Source organism: Leptonychotes weddellii, chromosome 9 (genome assembly GCF_054177405.1).
Source record: "Leptonychotes weddellii isolate Sample4059 chromosome 9, ASM5417740v2, whole genome shotgun sequence".
Classification (NCBI taxonomy): Eukaryota; Metazoa; Chordata; class Mammalia; order Carnivora; family Phocidae; genus Leptonychotes; species Leptonychotes weddellii.
In genome coordinates, this window is record NC_138377.1 from 27,906,482 (window position 1) to 27,932,974 (window position 26,493).

The 26,493-nt window shown below is 43.3% G+C and overlaps 1 protein-coding gene across 5 annotated transcripts in view; it reads right to left on the bottom strand.

Annotated features, from left to right (window-relative positions):
- The window catches only part of SMOC1 (SPARC related modular calcium binding 1), a 211,491-nt gene that overhangs the window by 59,289 nt on the left and 125,709 nt on the right, over window positions 1-26,493 (bottom strand). For all 5 annotated transcript variants that reach the window (XM_081830334.1, XM_081830333.1, XM_081830330.1 and 2 more), the window contains 2 exons: window positions 23,770-23,935; window positions 22,525-22,637 (listed from right to left, as the gene is read on the bottom strand). In XM_081830334.1, the coding sequence (XP_081686460.1) occupies window positions 22,525-22,637; window positions 23,770-23,839 (183 nt within the window). In that variant the 5' untranslated portion in view covers window positions 23,840-23,935. The remainder of the gene's footprint in view (window positions 1-22,524; window positions 22,638-23,769; window positions 23,936-26,493) is intronic.

The following is a 26,493-nucleotide window of genomic DNA, read 5'->3' on the forward strand; positions in this document are numbered from 1 at the left end:
AATAAAATATTTTAAAAAATAACTGGAGATAATTATACTTACCTCACTCTGTTGTTGAGAGGATTAAATTAGATAATGTAAATAAAGCACTGAGCTCGCATGGTAAGTGCCTGGTTAAGCTTAGCTATTTATTTTTATTACCATCGTGTTATTTTTGAGCAAACTATCTGTACACTCAAAAAGGGCACAGCCAGATTCTCCGATGGGCACAGCCAGATTCTCTGATGGAAACCAAAGAACATCCTATTCTGACCAGTCCCAGGGGAAGGGGTAGTCTAAATTCAGCAAAAAGTTTGAAAACATTAGCAGGAGAAGGAAATTTTGTTTTCATACAGAAACAGTTTAATTACTCTCAGAGGTGAGAAGTAAGGCTTCTTGCAGAAAAGCAGTCAGGCTGTAAATTCTATAGAATTGTTGGTTTATATATACACAATCAACATGTAAATTCTACCTAGTTTGGCTTCCTCCCTTGAAAACTTATTTAATGTTTTAAATTAATAAGTAATCCCCTTTGTTCTACCTCCCCCCACCCCAGCCTCAAATTAATCAACTTTCATATTTAATTTATGGGAAAATCATGGGCCACAAGGAATTGAAAAGGTAATGAGCCATTTCCAGCATCTCACTATGCGGCTCTCAAAGCTCAGGGTTGTTCCAGGCCCACAGGTATAGATACAAACCATGGAATTTGCTCCTATTCCTCTCTGGAGCATCCTGGGAAAACTGAAATGTCAATTGATGGGTCTTCCTTCAGAGACAAAAAGTGTTTGTACATCCACCTAAGTGAAATTACTCACGGCTTAACTGTACTGTTGACTAGGACTGGCATACTTAATATAGGCTTTTATACATCAAGAATGTTGTATGTGAACCTCTCAGTAACCATAAATCCAAAACCTATAATTGATACACAAAAAGAAAGGAAAAAAGCCAAACATAACACTACAGAAACTCATCAATCACAAAGAAAGAGAACAAAGGGAGAAAGGAACAGAGAACAAAACAATCAGAAAACAATTAACAAAATGTCAATAAATCCATACCTATCAATAATTATTTTAAATGTAAATGGCCTAAATGCTCCAATCAAAAGACAGAGGGTGGCAGAATGGATTAAAAAAACAAAATCCATCAAGTGCTGCCTAAAAGAGACTTATCTCAGACTTAAAGATACAAATAGACTGAAAGTGAGGGGATGGAAAAATATTTACCATGCAATTGAAAGTGAAAAAAGAAGCCAGGGTAGCAACACTAATATCAGACAAAATAGCCTTTAAAACAAAGACTATAACAAGAGACAAAGAAAGGCATTACACAACGATAAAGGGATCAACCCAACAAGAGGATATAGCAATTGCAAATATCTATGCACCCAACATTGGAGAACCTAAATACATAAAGCAAATATTAATGGACATAAAGAGAGAAATTGATGATAATAATAGCAGGGGACTTTAACATCCTACTTGCATCAGAGGATAGATCAGGGAGGCAGAAAATCACTAAAGGTACTTTAAAACAGTGTGTTTTTAGGTGAGCAAATTTCATCTCTGACTCATATACTTAAATATTTTTGGCAAGAAGCCTTTTGCATAAACAGCCCAATGGTATATTTCAGGTCAACCTCTGTCCAAATTAAGACAAATGTGAAATTATTTTAAGCCTGTTCAACATTAGCCCAACTCCTGGACATCTGGAAGAACGTGGGAGGCTAGCACTCTCAATAAATGCAGTGAAGTAACTGATGAGTACAGAGAAGCAGAGCAAACACCAGCTTCCAGGATAAAGCAGATCGGGGACTGAAGGCAAGGACAGCAGTGAGAAAAACAAAGGAGACTCCCAGACTATGCATATAGACAATTGCCCCCCACTGCTTCAATGCCCCAAATGGAAAAAATACCTCTTCTACTTCACAGCGGCTTTTCACTCACCGCCGATGATCTCACCGGGCCTTCCGAGTCACGCTGTGTGCAAGTCCTTTACAGGAGAGGCACGTGAAGCAGAGGTTATGTGTTCAAACGTCACAGCTGGGTCCTGACCGAATTCATAAGAATTTGGATCCCTGGGATGCCTGGCTGGCTCAGTCGGTGAAGCATCTGCCTTGGGCTCAGGTCATGGTCCCAGGGTCCTGGGATCCAGCCCTGCATCGGGCTCCTTGTTCAGTGCAGAGTCTGCTTTTCCCTCTCCCTCTGCCCTGCCCCCTGCTTGTTCTCCCTCTCTCTCAAATAAATAAATAAAATAAAAAATCTTAAAAAAAAAAAATTTGTATCCCTCCAAACTACCATAAAATTTCAGAATTGACGGAGCTGGGAAACAACAACAACAACAAAAAACCCTTAATGATCACCAGTCTAACCCAAACATTTTACAAAGGAGGAAGCAGGTCTAGAGACAGAGAGGTGACATGATCACAGTTTCCCTAGAACAGCTCTCTCCGATCACATGATCACAGCTGGAAGTCCCCTAGACCTAGAAGGGAGAAGGAGAAAGGCATGGCTCCTGGTGCTGGCTTCTGAGGGAACTGACAGGGTCTCTTTGCGCCTTGTAATTCTCTGGCATATGGAACTTTTTTGGGGGAGGTGGTGGGGGTGGGGGAGATGGGAGATGGGAGATGGGAGATGGGATAAATATTCGAATCAAGGAGGCGGCTGGAAAAGTCTTTTGCGCCAGCTAGAGTGAGAGGCTGTTTCTGGCGTGGTTCAGGTGACGGTATGGGGGGCCTCCACCGTGGTCCCTGGCTGACCTGCTTTCCTCTGGCTGTTCTTGGGGGGCTTCTCTGACGGGGTGGGACCTCGCGTCCCAGAGTAGCTTCTCTGTTGTTGGACTTTTGCTCTCCTTGCTGTCAAGGGCCCCCAGATACCCTAGGCCAGTCTTGCCTGCTTCTAACTCCTGCCACGCTGATGTGGTTGTGAATACAGCTGGTGTTCTAGGAAGTGGGACTAGGAATTATTGGGAATGAAGGGGTTCTCTAGCCAAATAACTTTGGAAACACTGGGTTAAAGAAAATAAAAATATATCTTGACTGCACAACTTCTCAGAGTCTTAAGTCAGATCATGATTTAGCTCGAAGGGTAAGATACCGTTTGCAGCAACTCCTAAACTTAACTTAACTGGGGGACCCTCCCTTAATTTTGTTGGGGAACATTTTGTGGTACTAGTGTTCTATGAAACATGCTTTTAGAAAAAGGCAATGTAATGAGGTGCAAGGCCTTGCTGCATTTCCTTGCTTTTCCCAGTCCGACCTGCTTAGAGCCCCGGATCAGGTTCTCATTTTAGCTCAATCTTCCTGAAATAATTTTCCCTCTGGCAAACCCCCACCGCCTTTTTGTAACACTTTCTCAAGCTCTTTCTCTGTTTCGAAATCCATCTTGAGTTGCCTTGGACCTTCACTGACAACTGGGATCCCCTCCAAGGCACAGCACCTTCTCACCCCATGGCTTCATCTCCCTCCCCTCTCTTTTCTTTGTGCCTCTTTTGTAAAATAGAAAATGTGAGTCATACGCAAAGGGATGGGCTTGATCCAGCATTCTTAGTAGCAACCCCCAAACCTGTCATGAGACAACTACTATCATGTACACGCACACTTCCCAGTGGGAAACAGGGAAACTATGAAGCAGGAGGCATGTGGATATTTGTCTGACTCTCTTCTGGCAGCGGGAGTAAGAGACCTTTTTTTTTCTTTCTTTCTTATCTGCCAATTGCCCCAGATCAGTTAGCAGGTAACACTGGCTTAAGTTAATGCACAGTGAAAGTTCAGCATCTTGCTATTGGTCCAACTGATAACTTTGTTTCAGGGCGGTATTTCCAGCGGCCCCGCTTGCTTTCCTTTTGTCCGCATTCCCTACAGGAGCTCGGAGAAACTGTGTTTCTCCGTGGGTGCCACAGGCCCTAAGCTGAAAGGATGATGAGGCCCTGGGCCGTCTGAGACGACTGCTTGTTCCCCTAGAACAGCTCTCTCTGTCAGAAGCTGCCGGAGAACATGCTTTCCCAGGTGTGCATTAGATGCACCTGGAGGCCTTAGGACACCATGGCTGGGCCCCACCCACACAGTTTCTGGATTCCTTGGGTCTGGGATCAGTTGGAGAATCTGCATTTCTAACGAGTTGCCAGGTGCTGCTGAGGGCGCAGGAACCACAGTTCAGGAGCTACTGCTTTAAGGGAAACTTCCCCCACCCCGCCCTTTCTGGCATTTATCATGAAACCCTCGAGAAACAAGTACTTTTCTAGGTGGGAATTTGGGAACAAGGAGCCTTATGACCATACTTCACTCCCAAGTTTTTAACGTTCCAGTTGTTCTGATGGCATGTGGTCTTCTAATTCATGGGTCTAGTGATTGCAGCATTAAATCTTCTGGGTGATTTCACACATGGAAGAGAGTTCGATGGCAGTGAGAAGAAAGGGGGAAGAGGGAAGGGATGGTGTAATTCTTTTGGTCTGGCTAGCATGAGCTGTTTTTCCCTCGGTTTGGAAAAGCTTATCCCACAAGTGTCCCCCTCATCTTTAGTCAGGTTTGGCTCAGAAGCAACAAGATGCAGAAGGAAAAACATGGCTTTGGAGTCAAAGTGATGGGGGTTTAAATACCAATCTCTGCCACAAGCTGTGTGACTTTGGCAAAGTCACTTAACCTCTCTGAACCTGTCTAGGATACTGAGCTAATGGCGCCCACATTGAAGGTTATTGAAAAGACAAAATGAGACAAGATATATAAAGCATCTAAAATGGTGTGGGGTGTAGAGGATGCACTCAGCACAAGCTGATTTGTCCTTTTCCCCTTCCCTTTGCAGGGAAGATGGAGGTCAGAGCTTCAAAGTGCTGCTCTTTTTTGTTGGCTGTAGACACTGTCTCTTGCCTTCTGCCAGGTTAGGGAAGCCTATATGTCGGGGAATGAGGGGCTTTCCTTTTAGAATATTTACCTCATCCTCTAGAGTTTAATGGAGAATTTGCAGGGAAGGAAGATAATCTCACAATTTCAAATCCTCCTAAATATGGGAGTCTTGGTTGACTATGTTTTTATGTGTTGATGGTGTAACGGAGCTGCCGGCATGATATTTGTTAGAAGTGGTGTATTTAGAAAGAGAGACAGAGTCATTCTTCCCTAGGCTGTTTAGGGAAGACTACATCCCAGTTTCGGGAAGGACACTCTGTAAGAGGGGCCTTGGCAAACTGAAATCAGAGGAAAAAGAGACATAAATCCGTATGCTAGGGGAATGACTGATAGAAGTAAGGACTTTTGCCAGGGCAAAAAGGAGTATTTGTTGGCTAAAAGAGAGAATTTCGTAAGGACATAATGATGTCTGTCTTCAGACTTTGCTGTGGAACGTGAGATTTCTGTGGATTCAGTAAGTCCTATAGCTAGGACGGGGGTTATCTGTTGCCAATTACAGCTCTCCAGTCAATGCAAAGAAGGACTTTCCTAATAAATTGTCCCGAAATGAATTACGTATGTTGTCTTTGGTGGTGATAAGCTTCCTGTCCCTGGTGGCAATCGGGCAGAAGGTAGATGACTGGGTCCTGAGCCCCGGATTGAGACAGGGTAGGGAGAGGAAGGGGAAGATGAACTAGATACCTCTGAGGTCTCCTTTTACCCAAAAGTTCCGTGATTCTACAGCCCTGCTCTAAATTGAACGTCTGCTGCTTAGGAGTAAGGTGGAAATCTACAAACTGGTACCGAATGATCAGTTAAGACCACTCTTCCCAGTATCTGATGAACATTTTTTGTATTTTTTTCAAAAAGTTTAAACATCATCCCCTCAACACACACATAAGGGATGCTTTAAAAACCTGAGTGTTAGAACCTCAGGGACCCAGAGGACTTTCCTTAACTCCATTCCTTCTGTCTGGTGCCTAGAATGGCCCAGGCTTTGTAAGTAGCAAATACAGCACCTCTTGTTTACTCGCTTTTATTTCCATGTGGCGGGGGTGGGGGTGGGGTTCAAATATGTTTTTTTTCTTTTTTAAATTTTTCATTTTAGTATAGTTGAATCAAATATGCTTTTTTGTTTAAAAAAAAAAAAGTATCCAGTAATAAAGCTGCTCATGTGTAGGAGCTGTATTCAGAGCAGAACTGTGCAAATCTGGCCAGCGGTGGGCCAAAGGAGGGACAGGGGTGGCCTGCAGGAGTGGGTGCTCTTTCTTGTTTCCCCATCTGACTTCACTTTTAATGAAACTTTTCTGTCTTCATACCTCCCTCTTGTGTTCTTATTTATCGCCTTTCCCTACTTTGATGGGGGGAAAAAAATCCTACCCCTTTAATTTTGCAGAAGAGCTTAGCTGACTGACCCGCACGGTCACCTCCTGGCACCTCGTGTGCAACCACAGCAGAGTGGCAATAGCCCTAAGTGCGTGTGTATTAATGGCTCAGCCTGGAAGGTTCCTAAGTGTTTGCTGCATGCCAGCTTGTGCCTCCCCACCCGACTGAACGTTAGCTACTGTCTCGTAAAATCCAAAACAAGTGTGGAGGTCACCTCCCAGAGGCCATCGAGTGAACCTCCTTCCCAGGGCAGTTGTGCTCCCTCCCCTCCCCAGCAGCACCCCTGCTAGATGCCAGTTCAGTTCCCAGGATGGGAAGGTAAGGTCTCTCTGAGTCAGACATTCCATCTGTGGATTGCTCTACTTGTAAAAAGTTCTCCCTGTTCTGAGTCAGAATCTGAGTCACTATAGAGTTTACTCAGTGATCCTGGGTCAGCTCCCTGGGACTACTCAGTAAAAAGCTATTGTCATCCACAAAGGTTTGAAGATGGTTCCCTGTATCCCTTTGGTCATCTCTCCCTCCGGCCCCACCCCCACCTGTTGGTTCGTCTCACCTGCAAATCAAACATATCTGGCTCCTTTGAGTATTCCTCATGTGATATAATTTCCCCATCTTACTCAGGTGAGTCACCCTCCTAGGTGTGCTGGAGTTTGGCAACATCACTTTAAAAGATGGCAATGTCCTTTAGAGAGGCAGTAGAGAGTAGTGGTTAAGACCAAGACCGCTGGAGCCAGGCTGCTTGGGTCTGGATCCTGACTCTCTACTTGCAAGTTATGTGATCCTGGGCAAGCGTACGGGGTCTGGGTGTTCCCAGCTAGGCGTCTGAGCTCCCCACGGCCCCAGGTAAGTCTGTGCCTACGTTTGTCTGTCGTGGAAATGAAAAGTGCAAGCTCTGGGCAGCGTCTGCTGCTGATCTTCTGCAGGGGGGTGTACTTGGGAAGGAGAGAGGGATGGAGGCCTGATTCTCCAGCCTTCCTGCTGCCTGTGGGGAAAGGGAGGTTCAGTGGTGGGGGGTTTCAATCACCCTCTGTGCTGTTCTCTTTCTAAGTGCCTGGGCTGGAGCTATGAAGCTGGTCTGGATGTTCCTTTTTAGCTCGTCCTCCTTCCCACCTCCACATTACAGAACAGTGCTTCCTACAATCACCTCTGCAGGCCTGAGCTGTGTGCCTAGTTTGCAAAGCAAATGATGCCAGCCAGTCTGGGAGAGGATGCTCCATGGCCATTCAGCATCGAAGAGCAGGACAGAGCAGTGGCTGGGCAGGTGGGTCACCACAGAGCTTAATGGATACAGTGTTCAAGCATAAAGGAGGCTCCATCCACCCACACTGTCGTGCACTCCTCTGCATCGGATGAGTGACTCCGGGGGTAACCGGTTCTCTCACTGAAAAGAGGAGAGTGGGGGCTCCCACCATGTACAAGAGTGTAGATGAACCACTTGCTAGACGAGTCCTTCCTACGCATGGAAGGATCAGGCCCTGTCCCTACCATAATTCACAAAATTAAAAATTCACTGTCACAGGACTGCCAATGAATGAGTGCAGGATTCAATGAAAACGTTCTGGCACAAGATTGTGAAGATGGCTGCGCACAACTCTGTGAATGTTAAAAGCCACTGAATTGTACACTTGAAAGGATAAATGTCATGGAATGCGAATTATATCACTAAAGCTGTTATTTTACTTTTTTTAGGTAGGCTCCACACCCAGCATGGAGCCCAGCGTGGGGCTTGAACTCACGACCCTGCGATCAAGACCTGAGCTGAGATCGGACTTTACTTAGCTTAACCGACTGTGTCACCCAGGTGCCCCTAAAGTTGTTATTTTAAAGAACAAAACCAGGTGGCCGGCTCACAGGTCACAGTTTGTTGACCCCTGAAAGAGCTCAACTAGTTCTCCCATTTTACCGTTGAGCAAACTGATACCTAAAGAGGAAGAAAACTAACATCTGCTGAATAGCAATTATGTGCTAAATAGTGGGCATTTTCATATAAATTATCATATGCAATATCTGGTTGTTTGGAACAAAAGCAATACAATGAAAAACATATGTAAAACAAGGAATACGATGCTCTGGGCACAGGAGATGTTCAAATTATAATGATAATAATGTGTTTATTGAGTATTTAACCAAAAAGGAACAAGAAAAACAACAACTTGACCAACAGTGGGTCTATTTACCATTATGCCATTTATACATAAAGGATAGGCTTGATTTTTTTTAACCGTGTAACTGCTTTAAAAAAAAAAAAAAGTTGGCATTGTGCACGTCACAGAAGGCTTGGGAAGCCTACAGAGCAGGCCACCATCCACTAAAACATACAGAACTGGCTTTGTCTGGGGGCATCCAAAGGAGCCATTTATGGCAGAACACTCCAGCTTATGGATGCAGCCAGGGTTTTAGTACTTTACCTAGAGAGGCCTCTGCAGTGAGCAGAGACCCACATGGCTGCTCTAGGTAAGATAGCTCCACATGAAGACAAAAAGACATAGCTCCTAGACTCATCAAAGATAGGACGAACCCTTCCCCTATGACAATGCTCAGCACATTCCAGCCTGCCGATGTTCAGTCTGCTGGGGACAGCAAAGCATCGATACCTTCCATACTTGCGGGGAACCTGGAAGAGGAGGGGCCAGCTGGTAAACCCGGGGGATTCCAGGGCAAGCAAGTCACGTCTCAGGCCCACAGGGGCAACTTCAGGAACGGTAGCTCTGCCCTATGGGGTGAGGAGGAGGAGCTAAGAAAGGAATATTCACACCTGCTTCCTAGCTTGGCCCAGGCACTTAGGAAATAAGTTGTAGTTCCCTAGGTTTTACAAAACATAACGGTAAGAAATATAGAAATGCCAACAAGGGGAGCCCACCATCTTTGCCAAAAAACCACAGAACTTTTTCTTTGCACTTCCAACTTCGTAACAAAGCATCATCAAAAAAAATGACAGCTCCCCCAGCCCCTATAGGCAAAAAAAAATGACCTCAGGAAATAAAAAAGCATGTGTATGTGTGCATTCATGTGGGGAGTAGTGATTAGAACAAGTAAAAATGAGGAAAGTGTTAGTGCCAGATAAATCTTTATTAAGGAAGACTGTTCCTGGAACACGAAATCAAAGATGGGAAACAGAATTCATTTTGTCATATAGAAGTAACATTACCAAATGCTGTTTTATATTCTATAGTATTGTTAGAACCATCCAGCGACACAAAAAATTCAAATGGCTTGGGAATGTATTTGATAACAGCCATGAATCAACCACATTGCACTCAAGACTGTGGAAGGCAATTTGGTGGTATGCATCAGATGCATTAAAAAGTGCGTGTCCTTTTGACCCAATATTGGACTTCCAGAAATTGAATCCCCAAATTTCCAGGATTCATAGGGCAGTCACACAGTGGAATACAGTGCAGCCGTTAAAAACCAGGTAGAGAGGAGGGGGTCCAAGATGGCAGCTCAGGAAGAACCTGAACTCGCCTCCTCCTGTGCCACATATGGATCTACAGCTGCATATGGATCATTTCTCCCTGAAAAAGATCTCAAAACTAGACGAACTGCTTCTCTTCAGCAAAGGATAAAAGGACCACATCAAAATGGGTGGCAGAGGCAGAGATATGGTCTTGCCAAAAACCTCTCACACACACCCCAGCCATGTGGTGACCCACAAAAAGGAAGCCTCTCACCAGTCCAGCATCTCTCTGAGAGCCCCTGGGATCCACACCAGAGAGATGAGCCCCCCAAAACACTTGTCTTAGAAAAGCAAGGGGCTGACATCCAAGGCACCCAAAATGCTATAAGAAACTGAGATTCCCCTTTAAAGGTCTTGCAGGCAGTCCTATTCACCCCAGTGAATGATCCAGTGCAAAAGCAACTTAAAAAGCACCGGTCTATATGTAAAGGAGATTCATTTGCTGGTCTGGGGGTTTCTGCTGGAGGAGCAGGAGACAGTTGGGGCTCTCTCTAGAGACAAAGCACCAGCAGATGCTATTTGGGTGCTCTCCACCTACTACTGCAGGCAGGCCTGTTCAGACACAACACCCTCCCCAGCCCCACTGGGAGGTGGGGGGGAAGGGTGAGGAGGGCACAGTCCCAGCACGGTCCCATTGCCCTGCTGAGGCCAGAGGGCACAGGCGGCTGCAGAGCCACCCTGCTCCCTAGCTGGGGTTGACAGGCACAAATGGCCATGGCATTCTCTCGCTCCTTTGCTAAAGTCAGCAGCACAAGTGGTAACACGCTCTCCCACCCCCTGACTGGGGCTGGTGACTTTGAGCGGTTATGGCTTTCTCCAGCCCCCAAGCTGGGGCTGGCAAGCCCAGGGCAGACAAGGCACTCTCCAGCAGCATGGCTGAAGCTCTCAGGCGTGCACAGTTGTGCCATTGTCCTACTACGTTTCTGAAGCCAGACAGTGGGCCCCACCCCTGCGCTCTCCAGCTGCCCTGCTAAAGTCGGCGCACACAAAGCGCACAGGGGATACCCCTTGTCTGCCTGGCCCTGGTGGCCAAGGGGGCTGGCTTTCCTGAGCTCCAAGGGACTATAACCAAGTTATAAATTCTAAGACAGTTCCCGGCAGGCCAACACCTTGTGCAGGCACAGCCCAGACAGCAGACTGAAACACATACCCAGTCTTCCTGTGAAAAAGGCCTATTTACTTATCCTAGAGCTACAGCCTGAGGGACAGGCTTCAGGTTTCCCACATTGCAGGAGGCTACTGAGGCACTCCCAGGGAACATAAGCAGGGAGACACCATTCCTGCACAACCCTTGGCCTTGCTACAGCTTGACAAGACCTCCCAGAAAGGAGTTTATATATTCATCTGGAGCCCCGAGTTTTGCAACTGTCACCCAGGGGACACCTCCGGATCCCCCGACCTGGAGGCTGGCAGGGATTTGACTGCAGCCCCACAGGACTATATATACATATACATATTCTTTAAAAGCATTTAAAAGCTGCTGCCTGAGGGTCTGGCTTCCAGTCGGCCTGAAACTTGGTACTAAATGAGATTCTTTCCCTTGTAACATTGACAGGTCTTGACATACCCTCAACAACAGGGGCATATCAAGAATAAATCAGGTTGTTTGGACAATCACAAAAGTTCAGGAGACAACCAAGAACTAGTGCAAAGTTGAACTATAAGGTTCATCATCTATACAAGGCCACTGCTTCAAGAACTGGGAGAGGTAGCTGTTTTGCCTAATGCACTGAAACAAACGCAGGGAGTCAGACAAAATGAGGAAACAGAAATACGTTCCAAAAGAAAGAACAAGACAAAATCTCGGGAAAAGACCTCTGTAACGATCAGAGATAAGTAATCAAACTGGTGAAGAATTCAAATGATCATAAAGATGCTCACTGAATTTGGGAGAAGAATGGCGGAACTCAGTGAGAACTTCAACAAAGAGATAGGAAATGTTTTTAAAGTACCAAACAGAAGTCACAGTGCTAAAGAATACAAAAACTGAGCTGAAAAATACATGAGAGGTGTTCAAGAGTAGTCTGGATGAAGCAGAAGAATGGATCAGCGAGCTGGAAGACAAAGCATTGGAATTCACCCAGACAGAGCAGCAAAAAGAAAAAAGAGTTTCAGAGGCAGCTGGCTGGCTCAGTTGGTTGGGCATCCAACTCTTGATTTTGGCTCAGGTCATGGTCTCAGGGTTGTGAGATCGAGCCCCATGTCAAACCCAGCATTGAGCCATGCGTCAGGCTCCACACTCAGTGGGGAGTCTGCTTGAGATTCTCTCCCTGTCCCTCCACCCCTCCACTCTCTCTCTCTTTCTCTCTCCCTAAATAAATAAAATCTTAAAAGATAAAAGAATTGTAAAAATGGAGATTAAGTTAAGAGACCTATAGGACAACATCAGGCAGAATAACATTCACATTTTAAGGGTCCCAGAAGAAGAGAAAAAGAAAGGGGCAGAAATCTTATCTGCCAAAACTCCCCAACCTGGGGGGAGAAAACAGACATCCAGGTCCAGGAAGCCCAGAGAGTTCCATATGAAATGAACCCAAAGAGATCCACACCGAGGCACATTATAATTAAAATGTCATAAATTAAAGAGAGAATCTTAAAAGTATCAAGAGAAAAGCAACTTGTTATATACAAGGGAAACTGCACAAGGCTATGAACAGACTTTTCAGCAACTTCCAACCCACAAATATTCTACCTGGCAAGGTTATCATTCAGAAGTGAAGAAGAGAGAAAGTTTTCCAGATAAGCAAAAGCTAAAAGAATTCATCACCACTAAACCAGCCTTATAAGAAATGTTAAAGGGACTTCTTCTAAACTAAAAAGAAATGGCACTAATTAACAACAAAAAAATGCAAAAGTAACAATCTCACTGGAAAAGGTAAATATATAATAAAGATAGTGATTAAATCACTTATAAAGCCAGTGTGAAGGTTAAAAGACAAAAGTAGTAGAATTAACTAAAATGACATTAGTTATAAGATATATAAAATAAAAAGAGGTTAAGTGTAATGTCAAACACATAAAAACCTTGGGGGGTGATAGTAAAAATGTAGACTTTTGGAATGTATTCAAATTCAAGTTGCTATCAACCTAAAGTAGACTGTTATATACATAGTATGTTCTATGTAAACCTTGCGGTAACCACAAAACAAAACTTATAGTAATACATAAAATAAAATGAGAAAGGACTCTAAACATAACACTAAAGACATTATACCACAAGGGAAGAGAGAAAAAGGAGCACAGAGAAACTACAAAAACAACCAGAAAACAATTAACAAAATGGCAATGATTACATATCTATCGATAAGTACTTTAAATGTCAATGAACTAAATTCTCCAGTCAAAAGACATAGAGTGGCTGAATGGATAAAAAAGAAAAAAACACAACAACAAGACCCATCTATATGCTGCCTATACAGAAGAGACTCACTTCAGAAGTAAGGACACACACAGACTGAAAGTGAAGGAATGGAAAAATATATTTCATGCAAATGGAAACCAAGACAAAGCTGGTGTAGCTAACTTATATATAACAAAATAGACTTTAAAACAAAGACTGTAATAAAAGTCAAAGAAAGGCATTATGTAATGATAAAGAGGTTAACCCATCAAAAAGATACATTTATAAATATATATGTACCCAACATAGGAACACCAAAATATATAAAGCAAATATTAACAGACATAGAAGAGGAAATCAACAGCAATACAATAATAGCAGGGGACTTTAGCACCCTACTTACATCAATGGATAGATTGTCCAGACAGAAAATGACACATTAGACTATATGGACTTATAGATATACATAGAACAGTCCATCCAAAAGCAGCAGAATATACATTCTTCTCAAGTGCCCACAGAACATTCCCTATGATAGATCACATGTTAGGCCACAAAACAAATCTCAATAAACTGAAGAAAATAAAATCATTTCAAGCATCTTTTCTGACCACAATGTTATGAAACTAAGAATCACTTACAAGAAGAAAACTGGAAAAACCACAAACACTTGGAAATTAAACAACATGCTACTGAAAAACTACCAGAAAAAAAATCAAAGAAGAAATCAAAAAATACCTAGAGACAAATTAAAACAGAAAAATGACATAGCAAAATCTATGGATGTAGCTATAATGGTTCTAAGAGGAAAGTTCATAGAAATACAGGCCTACCTCAAGAAACAAGAAAAATCTCAAATAAACAATCTAACTTTACACCTAAAGGAACTAGAAAAGGAAGAACAAATGAAACCCAAGGGTAGTATAAGGAAGAAGATAAGAGCAGAAATAAATAAAATAGAGAATAAAAAGACAATAGAAAAGATCAATGAAACTAAGAGCTGGTTCTTTGAAAAGATAAATAAAATTGACAAACCTTCAGCTAGACTCACCAAGAAAATAAAAAAGAAAGAACTCAAATACAATAAAAAGTGAAAGAGAAGTTACAACATATACCATAGAAATACAAAGGATTATAAGAGAATACTATGAATAATTACATACCAACAAATTGGGCAAACTAGAAGAAAGGGATAAATTCCAAAAACATACAATCTTCTAAAGCTGAATCAAGAAGAAATTGAAAATCTGAATAGACTGATCACTAGTAAGGATACTGAAGCTAAATCTTCCCAAAAAGCAAAAGTCCAGGACCAGATGGCTTCACTGGTGAATTCTATCAAGCATTCAAAGAAGATTTAATACCTACCCTTCTTCTTAAACTCTTCCAAAAAGTTGAAGAGGAGGGAACACTCCCAAACTCATTTTAAGAAGCCAGCATCACTGGCGCCTGGGTGGCTCAGTTGGTTAAACGTCTGCCTTTTGCTCAAGTCATGATCCCAGGGTCCTAGGATCAAGTCATCCCGCATAAGGCTCCCTGCTCAGTGGGGAGTCTGCTTCTCCCTCTCCCTCTGCCCCTCCTCCCCACTCATTTTCTCTCTCTCTCAAATAAATAAATATAAATCTTTTAAAAAATAAAGAAGAAGGCAGCATCACCCTGATACCAAAACCAGACAAGGACAACAACAAAAGAAAATTAAAGGTCAATATCCCTGAAGAACATAGATATAAAACTCCTCAACAAAATATCAGCAAACCAAACTCAACAATACATTAAAGGATCATACACCATGATCAAGTGGGATTTACTCCAAGGATGCAAGGATAGTTCAATATCCACAAATCAATCAAAGTGATATATCACATTAACAAAATGAAAGATAAAAATGATATGATCATCTCAACAGATGCAGAAAAAGTATTTGGCAAAATTTGACATCCATTTATGGTTAAAACTTCTCAACAAAGTGGATATAGAGTGAATGTACCTCCACATAATAAAGGCCATAAATGACAAACCCAATGCTAATATTATTCTCAATGATGAAAAGCTGAAAACTTCTAAGATCAGGAACAAGACAAGGAGCCTCACCCTCCCCACTTTTATTCAACATAGTATTGGAAATCCTAGCCACAGCAATTAGGCAAGGAAAAGAAATAAAGTTCATCTAAATAGGAAAAGAAGAAGTAAAACATTCACTATTTGCAGATGACATGATACTGTACAGAGGGAACCCTAAAGATTCCACCAAAAAAGCTGTTAGAACTAATAAATGGGTCTGTAAAGTTGCAGGATACAAGATTAATATACAAAAATCTGTTGTGTTTCTATACACTAATAATAAAATATCAGAAAGGGAAATCAAGAAAACAATCCTATTTACAATTGCATCAAAAAGAATAAATATTTATGAATAAACTTAACCAAGGAGGTGAAAGACCTATATGTTGAAAACTATAAGACATTAAAGAAAGAAATTGAGAAAGGCACAAATAAATGCAAAGATATTTTTGTGTTCATGGATTAGAAGAATTAATATTGTTAAAATGTCCACATTGTGATGAGCACTGGGTGTTTTACTTAACTAATGAATCATTGAACACTACATCAAAGACTAGAAAGAAATAATTAATTTTTAAAAATCCAGAAAAAAATTTAAAAAAGAAATAAAATCTAAAGATAAATAAAATGTCCACACTACCCAAAACAATCTACAGACTCAGTGCAATTCCCATCAAAATTCCAATAGCATTTTTAATAGAACTAGAACAAATAATTCTAAAATTGTATGGAACCACAAAGCCCCCTAACAGCCAAAGCAATCTTGAGAAAGAACAAAGGTAGAGGTATCACACTCCCAGATTTCAAACTATACTACAAAGCTATAGTAATCAAAACAGTACAGTATTAGTATTCAAACAGACACACAAACCAATGGACCAGAATCAAGAGCCCAGAAATAAACCCACGCCTATATGGTCAATTAATATATGACAAAGGAGGGAAGAATATACAATGGGGAAAGGACAGTCTCTTCAATAAATGGTGTTGGGAAAACCGGACAGCCACATGCAAAAGAACAAAACTGGACCACTGTTTTACACCATACCCCAAAATAAACTCAAAATGGATTATTTTTATTTTTTTATTTATTTTAGAGAGGTAGAGAGAGGAGGAGGAGGGGCAGAGAGAGAGGGGGAGAGAGAATCTTAAGCAGGCTCCACACCCAGTGCAGAGCCCGATGTGGGGCTCAATCTCAGGACCCTGAGATCATGACCCAAGCCAAAATTAAGAGTTGGAAGCTTAACCAACTGAACCACTCAGGCGCCCCAAACTCAAAATGAATTAAACACTTGAATGTAAGACCTGAAACCATAAAACCCCTAGAAGAAAACACAGGCAATAAGCTCCTTGATATCAATCTTAGCAATTTTTTTTTTTTTAATCTGGCTCCAAAGGCAAGAGGAACAAAAGCAAAAATAAACAAAACAAATGGGACTACATCAACCCAAAAAGCTTCTGCACAGAGAAGGAAAGCATCAACCAAATGAAAAGGCAACCTATATATTCAATAAGGGGTTAATAACCAAATATATAAAGAACAACAACTTAATAACAAAAACCAAACAATCCAGTTTAAAAATGTGCAGAGGATCTGAATAGACATTTTTCCAAAGAAGACATACAGATGGCCAACAAGCACATGAAAAGATGTTCAATATCACTAATTGTCAGGGAAATGCAAATCAAAACCACAATGAGATATCACCTTCCACCTGTCAGAATGGCTAGTATCAAAAGGATAAGAAATAACAAGTCTTAGCAAGGATGTGAAGAAAAGAGAATCCTCGTGCTCTGTTGGTGGTAATGTAATTGGTGCATGACTATAGAAACAATATGGAGGCTCCTCAAAAAATTAAAAATAGAATTACCATACGATCCAATAATTCCACTTCTGGGTATTATCTAAAGAAAATGAAAATACTAATTCACAAAGATATAAGCACCCCTATGTCCACTGCAGCATTATTTACAATAACCAAGATATGGAAACAATCTAAGGGTCCAACAATGGATAAAGAAGACATGGTGTTTGTGTGTGTGTGTGTGTGTGTGTGTGTGTATGCAATGGAATATTACTCAACCATAAAAAGAATAAAATCTTGCCATTTGTAACAACACAGATGGATCTTGAGAGCTATGTTATGTGGAGTAAGTCAGAGAAAGACAAATACTGCATGATTTCACTTGTATGTAGAATCTAAAAAACAAAACAAACAAACAAAACAAAGCCCAGATACAGAGAACAGACTGGTAGTTGCCAGAGGGGAGGGGTTGGTGGGTGTGAAAAAGATCAAGGGAACCAGAAGTACAAACTTCCAATTGTAAAATAAATGAGTCATGAGGATGTAATGTAGAGCACAGAGAATGTAATCAGTTTATTGTATTAAATTTGTATGGTGACAGATGGTAACTAGACTTATTGAGGTGATCATTTCACAATGTGTACCAAAGTTGAATCACTATGTTGTACACCCAAAACTAATATAACATTGTATCTCAGTTATACTTCAATAAAATTCTTAAAATTAGGTAGATTTATATGTAACATGAAAATAAATCCACAATGTAACTAGTTTAAGAAAATGTTATTAAAGGGGCACCTGGATGGTTCAGTTCGTTAAGTGTCTGCCCTCGGCTCAGGTCATGATCCCAGGGTCCTGGGATCAGAGTCCCACATCGGGCTCCCTGCTCAGTGGGGAGCCTGCTTCTCCCTCTGCTTGTGCTTGAGCCTGCCACTCCTCCCAACCCCACTTGTGCTCACTTTCTCTCTCTCTCTCTCTGACAAATAAATAAAATCTTTAAAATAAATAAATAAATAAAATTGTATTAGTTATTAAGTTTTTTTAAATAGAAAATGTTATTAGAAGATATGTATTATACGATTTTTGTCCTAAATAATGATAAGTATATAAAGGGAAAAAACTGGAGGGTTAGAGACTCAACAGTTGTTCTTTCTTTTTTTTTTTTTAAGATTTTATTTATTTATTTGACAGAGAGAGATAGAGAGCGCGCACACAAGTAGGGGCAGCGGCAGACAGAAGGTGAGGGAGAAGCAGGCTTCCCGCCGAGCAGGGAGCCCGATGCGGGCTCGATCCCAAGACCCTGGGATGACGACCTGAGGCGAAGGCAGACGTTTAACTGACTGAGCCACCAGGCGCCCCAACTGTTGCTTTTTCAAGGAGATAAGATCATCGGCTCTACCTTTCTACCTTAAATACTTCTGCATTATCAGAATTCCTTTTTTACAAAGCATATATAACTTTTCTATTTAGAACAAAATGAAAATAGTTCTCTTTTTAATTATTTGATGAATTAAGTCCCTAACATACCTACATACAGCCACTACGTAAAATGAGCCTCTGTAACACATCGTTTTACTAGCTGCACAGTGCAGCAGCTATGAATTGAGTATAAATTATGCTTAATTTGTTTAAGTGATTCTCCATTACTGGATATTTAGATTGTTTCCAAATTTTTGCTACTATAAGCAGAACTTAGATGGAAATCCATGGGGCTAAGTATTTGCACATATTCTTAATGTTTCCTTAGAATAAATTCCTAGAAGTGGAAGGGTAGGCACAAGATGTGGGCACATCTAAGGACTTTTGACCCATATTGCAAAATTATCCCACAAAATGTCAATGCCAATTTACTTTCCAAACTGTAATGTGGGAGGGTAGCTTTTTCCCTTTAGAAATTCTCAATAGTTAGTAATATTCAACCCTGAATATTACTATCTTTTCTCCAATTTTTAACAATTTGGTAAGCAAAATGACATTTTTTAGTTTGTATTTCCTTAATTATTAAGGAAAATGTCATGATTCATATTCACTTATTGGCTATTTGTTACTACCGTGTGATCTGCTAGTTGGTATCTCTTGCCTGCTTTTCTACTCGGATCTTCTTTCTGGTGTGTGAGAATTCTTCATATTTTAGCCCTTTGTCATTAAGGCTAATAAGTGTCCTTTGTCTTTTAGTTTTGGTTAAGGTTTTATGTTCAGAAACTTTTTAAAAAAGATTTATTTATTTTAAAGAGAGAGAGCGTAGGGAGGAGGGGCAGAGAGGAGGGAAAGAATCCAGAGCAGACTCCCCGCTGAGCGCAGAGCCTGCTGTGGGGCTTGATCTCACGACCCTGAGATCCTGACCTGAGCTGAAATCAAGAGTCAGACACTTAACCAACTGAGCCACCCAGGTGCCCCTGTTCAGAAACTTCTAATTGGTATAAATTTTTTCAACAATAAAATGCACTTGGAATTCCAAATTACTGACTTGTAAATGGGCATCTGAAATACAACCATGTGTATTAGCCACTTTATCCCTGGTTTTCATATCTTTTCAATGAAAGCTCCTTGAAGGCACAAGTCCTGACATTTCTTGAACCCTCCATGGCAACTAGCACACAGCCCAGAACAGAACTCCAAAATGCTGAAGATGAAAACAATACTGTGTTTGGGATTTGCTTTGAAACACTCCAGTTTGGGGTGGGAGATGAAAACAAGACAGAAATCAAACAGAATCAGCCACACGTTAGTAATTGTTAAAGCTGGGTAATGGGTACATGGAGTTCATTATACTATTATTTCTTTTTGTATATTTGAAGATTTCTGTAATCAAAAGGATTTTTTTTTCTTCTTCTTCTTTTTTTTTTTTTTTTCCTTTATGGATTGGCCACTAGCATCACGGTGAGGACTTCTGGAATAACAATGGTGATGAATATGAATTACACAAACATCAAGGCCACTTTTTATAGCATAAAAACGTTAAAAACCCAGCCCTTGAAATTAGGTAGGGCTGGGTACAAACCCTTTCTAGTGTAAGTGACCTTGAACCAGTTTTTCAACCTCTCTGAAACTTAGTTTTCCTTTATAAATAAGGGTATTAATAACTACCTCAAAGGGTTCCAGTGAAGATTAACGGCTCTAAAACTTGGTGCCTCGCACCAAGCAGCACTCCGCAGAGTAGCCGTCATTATTACTCAGTGATGCACCAGCTTGACAGGCTCCAGCCAACATTTCCTGATGGTGTTAATCCAATACCCTTCCACTACAGCTGAGCTTTCAGTTAATCGGTTTGGGCAGCAATTTGACAACTGCTTGGCAGAGGACTTGGCAGAACAGATGTCAGGAATTACGTTCCTGACACCAGAAGAGAAAACAGATAAGGCCATAGGAAAGGACAAAGCGCTTAACTCCCAACCTGACTCAGCAGGTCCCCAGAGAGCCTGAACTCCACATTCCAAGGATGCAGTCAAGAACAAGAGTGATGACAACAGCGGGTCATTCAAAACTTTGACCAGACACTATCATCACCTGGGGAGCTTAAAATAACACAGTGTCTGGGGCCCACTCCCAGCCTTTGGGGTGTAGACTAGGTATCAAGGTTTTTCAAAGTCGCACGTGACCTAATGCGCACCACCCTGCTGTGTGGGTTGGGGTTCGGGCTGGGGAGGGAAGAGGACAGGGCAAACAAAGAAGAGAACAGAGACCACCGCATCCCATGTGAACCCCATTAAAACCAGCCCACTCATGTGGTCTCAAGCTGTGTCCCATGCCAAACAAATCCAGTCCTATTAGGGTCCCCTTGCTCCCTCCATAAACTTCAAGAGCCCATTACCATGTAATAATTCCCAGGGCTAAAATATGGTAATAATGTCAGGATGCATGCCTATCAATATTCTAAAGAATATTAAAGTAACACAGCTGGTCTCTGGATGTTGGTCTTAGAAAACAAAACAAAAAAGTCCGGCTAAGCGATAGTGGAGGCTGGGGGAGGGAGAAAGCACTCTGTCTCACAGCCTTCAGGCAGCCTGTCCCTGTTACTGAAGCACACTCAAAGAGGCAGGATCCTTTCGTGAAGTTATTGCAGCGTCTTTGATCAAGGGAAAAAGCACATCCATTTCAATCACTGTAACGGGGATGAGCGGGCTGTTGGGCCGCCGGCCGCCCACCTCGGCGAGCCAGCCTCGGGCTTGCAGACACATGGCAGTGCTTAGCGTGTCAAACAAACGAAGGGGCTCTTGACTGTCTATCCAACCTCTGCTGAACCTCAGGGGCCCCCTCATTTAGCAATTCTGCCCGGATTAATCTGGAAGTTCCTTTGCCGGCAAACACCACCTGGTCAGGACCGGCCTCGCCGAAACCAAAGCTGACCTGTCTGTCACGAGGCAGAAGGCACTTCAGAACCAGAAGGGCAGGAGTCAACCTTCTCACAAGCAACACACGGAGGTGACACAATTGTAGAGAAAGGGAAAAATGACGGCCATCAACTTCACCTCCTCCCTACGACTTCTATTCCCCACCCCCGCCCCGTTCCCGGCCCCAAACTAAGTTGAGAGAGGTCTGATTTTCTCCCCTACACGTGATTTCTCAGCAGTGCAGTTTCAAACATATACACAAACATCCCCTGCCTTCTTTTCACCAGAATACATAATAAATAAAAAATGGAGGAGGGGAAGGTTCAAGAAAAGGTTTTACTTTCCTTAAGCGACATCATCCGTAACATCTTGGGAAGATGTGAGGAGTAGCACCAGAGTGGATATGGGGATAATGCTGATGAAAATGCAGGATATTTAAATAGCATCTATGTGTTCCAAGTGTTGTTCATGCACGAACGCATTTAAATCCTCACCACAGCCCCATGAGATAAGCTATAGTAATACTCCTATTTAATAACAATCATAACAATAGTAACATATAATAATATGTACAATGTAATGACTATGATTATGTATGATAATGATGGCAATCATAACCTCGTGCTACCTGTGTTTTAGAAACAGTTGTGCCAACTTCAACGTGGCCAACATTACTTTTACACAAAGCACTAACAAAAGACCATGCAGGATGAGAGGTGGGACTGCCCAAAAGGCAATTTTTAAACCTGAGTGCATGCATACACGTGCATGCATGCACATGCATGTGTGTGTACACACACACACACACACACAATGCACCCACTCCAAGAATCATGGTACAATGTGTACTCAAAGGGAGCCCTGCTTCGTTCAAGCACTAGGGGTAGGAAGAAGGGGAGTGCAGAAGGGGTAGAAATAAACAGTGAAGGGAATTACCAGGGTTGCCCTTGGAAACTGGCAGGGATAAGAAAAATAATCAGCCTGCACTTGACAGAAGAGAAAAACGGAGACAGCCAGCAGGGAGGACGGGGACCAAGCAATGCCGGTTTCCTGGCTCGGACTTCCATGCCCCTTTTCAGGACCCACTGCCAGCTGGCAAGGGATGGCATGGGGGGCCCAGGAGGGGGAGTGCAGGCACCAGAAGGTAGCACAGGGGGGTGTCAAAGAGCCCTCAGCAGTTTCCCTGAAAGCAAAGGCTCTGAGGGGCCTTCCCACTCTCAAGCACCTCCCCTCGGCCTCAGTCCAGGAAATGGGTCTGAGAGACTTGGCCAAGGCCTCACCTGGGTAAAGGAGCCGTCTTCGCTGCACTCCGGGACAAACACCGCCTCCTGCGGCTTCTTGGCTTGCTCCAGGGCCTGAGCCCGCTCCAGGCGACACTTGCTCTGACCAGCGTCTATAAGAGGAGAGGAGGCGCGAGGTTCATACTCCGCTTGAATCCACACTGGAGCCATGAGACAAAATGGCTGCCCAGTACTAGGAAAGCTGAGGGAAAACCTCTCTGCAGATGGGTGAGCCCCCATACCTCCAACTGGCTTTTCCACCAACACAAGGGCAGTGGCTGGTACGTGATGCTCAGCCACACCTTCCTCTTAGTGTTATTCTTTGAGAAGTTGGGGAGGTGCATTTATACCAGATTCTGCTTATGTTTTTTTTTTTTCTCCCAAGTACCCTTAGCGCCTCCCATGGGAAAAAAAAGTCCCACCTCTATTACTTTTCACCGGGCTTATTGAAAAAAATTGCAAGCCCAAGGGGTCTCAAAGATGTTTTAGAGTTCCAGAATTGCAAGCACTTTCTTTGGAAGATCAGAAGCTCTAGGGCAGCCTGTTTCGTCTCACACAATTCCTACAACAGCTCTAAGCAGCCCAGGGATCGCTAACGCAAATATCTACAGGGCAAAGGAACGTGATATAAATTAGGGAGCTGAACCAAGTGTGCAAAGAGTGGCACTCAGCTTGGAGGTACCACAATTAGAGAACAGCCCTCCCCCCCAAAGGAGGAAGCTGCCACCCAGGTCTAGCCATGTGTTTCTCTGTGGAATACTGGAACACAAACCTAATACGAGCTTCCAATCATTTATGAGAAGTACAAAAATCCAGATTTTTATGTTGAATCTCTCCATTTTTAAATGTTGTCTCAAATGTTTTTAATATTTTTAAACATCTGAGCAGCCCAAACAAAATACATCTGTTGGCCAACAATTTGGAAACCCTCCTTATTCAGGAGCCAACAATAACGTCTCGCTATTTTAAGCATCTCCATTTACAAAAATAAAAAATAAAAATAAATAGCTCTAGCCAGATAGCAGCCCATCTCTCTAAGCCCTAGCCTGGTGGCAGTGTTTGAAAGACATAATCGTGCTCATTCCTTCGGGTAGGCCCATTCTCCTTCCCCTCTTCCCCAATGGGGAAACACAAGGAACACAAGTAAGAGACTCATTCTCAGCCTCCCCCACGGACAGCGCCCCATGCAGGGCACGGTGGTGCCTGGGAGCCTCCTCTCTGCTGGGTGGATGTGCACACACTCACCTTTGCATCTGCCTCGATGTACCACACCCAGGGTCGGGTCTCTGCACTTGGCTCGCTGGTACTCACACATGGACTCATAGGACCTGCCGTCGGAGGCACAGATGGGTTTGGGTTGAGTCCTGGAGCAGTGGAGGTTGCACTGAGGGTCACGGTCGCTTATGAGGAACTAGGTTGGAGAAAAGTGAAAGGGTGTCGAGGTTACTTTTAAGAAAAGTAGGGGTGAATCCATGTCTCACAATACTGGGTTGCCTGGGGGAGCAAGTCCAGAATAAACCCAGTTATTAAACCCTAGAAGTGGAATGGAGCCACAAAGTCTAACCAAGGAAAGCATCCCGTGCTAAATAAATAATTCACAGGCAGGATCTCCTTAATCCTCGCAACAGCCCTGTGAAATAGGAACTATTTGTTTCGCAGATAAAGAAACTCCAGCCAGAAAGAGGTAACTGGTCCAACGTTACACAGCTATAAGTGATGGATCTGAACCTAGATCAGTCAGAAGTCAAATCAAAGCTTTTACCACCAGGATATTCAGCCTCTCCATCCTTGCACGTGGCCACATGACCCTGTTTGGGTACTTCCCCAAATCAGGAACTCACTAGCAATCTCTACATTCCATCTTTGGAGAGTTTAATTTATTAGAAAGTAGTTTGGAGACCCAACTCGATCACCCTTCAATTTCTGCCTACTGCTCTCTGGCAAAATACAAGTGATTTTCTATGAGAAAGGGATTTCCTGATTTAAAAAGATAATAATCATCAAATTGGGAAATACTGGGTTAAACAGGTTTCTTTTTTTTTTTTTAAGATTTTATTGATTTATTTATTTGAGAGAGAGAGAGAGAGAAAAACAGCATGAGAGGGGAGAGGGTCAGAGGGAGAAGCAGGCTCCCCACTGAGCCGGCAGCCCGATGCGGGACTCCATCCCGGGACTCCGGGATCATGACCTGAGCCGAAGGCAGTCGCTTAACCGACTGAGCCACCAGGCGCCCTGATGGTTTCTTTACTGCAGGACTTCTCAGACATCTTTGGTACGTTCTTACGCATCATTATAGCAGCAAATTGCGTGCTACTCCTCCCATTTTGCTAATTCCCTCCCCTTGAATCTGGACTAGCCTCAGCAATTTGACCAATAACATGCTGTGGAAATGAGGTTTTGGGACTTGTGAGCTTTACAGTTTCCTCCCAGGCCTGTTGCAACACTCACTCTGGGGGAACTCAGCCACCATGCAGGAAGCCAAACAACCCCGAGACCGCCACACTATGAGGAAGCCCAAGCTAGCCTGTGACAGAACCATGGGCAGAGATGCCCAACCAATCCAGGCACAGAGACCAGTGAGTGAAGAAGCCATTCGATGAGTCCACCCCCCACTATCATCTGATTGCAGCTACCAGATAAAAATAAGTAATTGCCTGAGACACCCCAAGTGAGAATTGCCCAGCTGAGCCCAGTCAACCCATGGAGCTGTAAGGGACAATAAATTGTTGTGCTAAGCCATCCAGTTTTATGGTATCTTGTTACACAGCAAGAGATAAGCAGATCAAGGGGCATGTAGGATGATGCATCTCCCACTTACTTATTAGACCATGAATCCTTTTGTCAGTGAACCCCTGCTAGCAACTATAGGATATAGCTGGAAAATAATTGGATCATACAGTAATCCATGAACTTCTGTTGAATAACCCGTGATTAGGCTGCATGGGCCTTGAGAGCTGGATCCATGCTTATCCACCCCTAAATAGCAGAGTTGTAGGTCCACTCAAGGCTCTCTACCAGTACAAGTTGACAGAATGCATATCCCACAATAATGCACAGCAGTGTCATGGGCACACCTGGCTATTGGTGATACTTGAGTTGACTGAATAATCACGCCAAGCTCATAGGGTTTAGGGAAGGTGTGAGTACAACCCCTGTTTCAGATGTATCTTGAGGTCCTTTGTGCAAAGCAAATAAATGAGAACTTGACCCTTTTCCAGAACAGCAGAGGGAGTCTGGGGGCAGCATCACCCCCTTCAAGGGAGCACTAGGAACACACCCCCCCATACTGGCCAAATTCCCAGAGTGTCCAAGCCCATCCACTAGCACACAGACTGCCTCCCAACTATAAAACCAGTCCCTTCCAGTACCCTGACCTCACACCTGGGTGCTGGCTGCTCAGCACAGGGAGGGAGCAGCTGAGGGCTGAAACCATGCTGGCCTCCCAGGACAGTGCAACTTGTCTTCCCTGGAGACCCTCGGGGCTCCCACAGGCACAGTTCAACCTGAGTCCTGCCCACGGCCAGAGGGAAATGTCCTGATAGTGTCTCATAATAGAGTCTAGTGTTCTGGGATTGAAGCCAATACTAGAGAGAGCCATATGCAGAGGAAGCCCACTACCTCCCAGGCTGCCACACAGAGGGAAGAGTTTAAGCTCACTAGATAGCGGCCAGGGGTGGTATCATCCACACCTCAACCCTGCATGGCATCCCCAGCCTCACTCCCCTCAGGCTGCCCCTGCTTTAAACCCTAGAGCAGTGTCCCATCACCCTGGGGACTTTCACACGGTCTCCTAGGCCTGGCAGACTCTGACCCTGGGGCCCCTTCCCTGGCCTCGTCCCCACCTTGCTCACCACTGCTCAGGTACACTGGCCTGCTTTCCATTTCCCAAATGAGCTACATTTGTTCCTCCCTCCAGGCCTTTGGACACACTGTTCCTTCTCCCTCCCCTCCCACCCCTACTTCAGATTT